The sequence below is a fragment of the Parus major genome, chromosome 11 (genome assembly GCF_001522545.3).
Source record: "Parus major isolate Abel chromosome 11, Parus_major1.1, whole genome shotgun sequence".
In the NCBI taxonomy this organism is placed as follows: Eukaryota; Metazoa; Chordata; class Aves; order Passeriformes; family Paridae; genus Parus; species Parus major.
In genome coordinates, this window is record NC_031780.1 from 11,666,390 (window position 1) to 11,668,013 (window position 1,624).

At 55.1% G+C, this 1,624-nt stretch overlaps 1 protein-coding gene across 4 annotated transcripts in view; it reads left to right on the forward strand.

Moving 5' to 3' along the window:
- SALL1 (spalt like transcription factor 1) overlaps positions 1–1,624 on the forward strand; it is an 18,469-nt gene that overhangs the window by 1,752 nt on the left and 15,093 nt on the right. Inside the window, exons 1-2 of one of the 4 annotated variants that reach the window (XM_015640269.3) lie at positions 713–959; positions 1,052–1,144. In XM_015640269.3, coding sequence (XP_015495755.1) covers positions 1,069–1,144 — 76 coding nt within the window. In that variant the 5' untranslated portion in view covers positions 713–959; positions 1,052–1,068. Of the gene's footprint in view, positions 1–616; positions 1,145–1,624 lie in introns of those variants that run through there. The other 3 variants (XM_015640270.3, XM_015640271.2, XM_015640268.2) reach the window with 3 other exon arrangements.

The window sequence follows — 1,624 nt, forward strand, 5'->3', positions numbered from 1 at the left end:
GGCGGACTGACGGCCAGGACAGCCAACCCGGGCTGAGCGGGGGCGGAGCGGCCGCCTGGTCCGCCCGCCGCTCCCAGCGGCGCCCTAATTGTCCTGGGAATGTGTGAGGTAAAAAACAAACCCTTCCTATTTTCAGCACCCCTCGGGCCGTGATATATGGAAAGAGAAGTGATGAGGGCGGTGGAAGAGAGAGACCTGAGAGAGGGCAAAATAGATCTTTACTTGTAAATGAGGGGACAAGAGGAAGGGGGAGAAAAAAAACCAAAACAACAACAACAAAAAAAAAACAACAACCCAACAAAAACAAGAAAAAAAACCCACCAGAAACTTTTTTGCAGCAGCGGGACGGAGCTAGCGGCAGCGGCCGCCGGAGCGGGGCCGGGCTCTCCCCGCTCAGGCACTTGCCGGCTGCGGGGCCGCTGCTCCCTGCCGGCCGCCCCAGCCGTGCGTCCTCCCCGATCGATTATTGGTCACCCTGCCCTCCCTCCACCGGTTCGGACTGCGAGAGAGGAGGGGGGAGATAAAAAAAAAAAAAAAAAAAAAAAAAAAAAAAAAAAAAAAAAAAAAAAAAAAGAAAAAAAAAGTGGAACGCAGCGCAAAACTGCGGGAAGGAGGGAGGGAGAGGCGCGGGGAGCCCGTCGGGGCTGGAGGAAGGGGCGAAGGGAGACACATTCCTATAGTAACCGGGATGGCGCGATGCAGCTCCAGCTGGTTGCTAAGAGGGTTAAACTGTATCCAAACAGCTTTGGGGAAATCCAGCCCCTTCTCCTGCCACATGGATCGACTCATTGGGTGGGAGCGGCGGAGAGACAAGGGTCTCCAGCAAATCAGCGCCTAATTGATTAAGGCGAGCTGGTTTGAATAGAGCTGGCCATGTGCCAATCGCCTTTCAAAGAGCCCCTCTATGATTAATCGCAATGCATTATTGATAATCATAATTATAGCAGGACACATGCGCGGTGCGCGGAGGATCGGGGAGGCTGGGGGGGGGAGGCTCGATTTCCGTAATTTTGAGAAGATTTTTTTTTAGTAATTTTTTATTCTGCCCCAGCTGATGTTTGAGCCAGCATGTCGCGGAGGAAGCAGGCGAAGCCTCAGCATTTCCAATCCGATCCCGATCTGGCCTTGTTATCCCAGCGAAATGGTGAGTTCTTCTCCTCTCCCTCGCACACATTTTAACACAAACACACACAAAATAGATGAACTTACCTTGCGGGGAGTCGGAACCGCGCCGGGCAGTGGTGCGGGACAACAGGATCTCCTGGAGTTATATGTGTGTGTGGGGGGATCCTTCTGAGGTTTTGGTCCAAGTTCTTGGGTTTTATCTTATTTTTTTAACTCGGCGTTTTGTTTCGTCTGTTTCTTAACGAAACTCCAAACTCTTTCCGTTTTTTGATGTTTTCCCTCCGCCCTCTCCCAGCGGGGCGGTCTGGCATCCCGAGCCCGCGGGAGATGGATCCGCGCCCCCCGCGTCTCTCTCCGCGCCCCGCGGAGCTGGGAAACAAAGTGGGGCTGCGGTGGGGCGGCTGATCCCGTAGCCCCGCGGGACGGATGCCCCGTCCGGCCACACACGCTGCCCGAGCCGTCCCCCCGAAAGGGCCGGAAAATCCCCCCCGGGCACCCA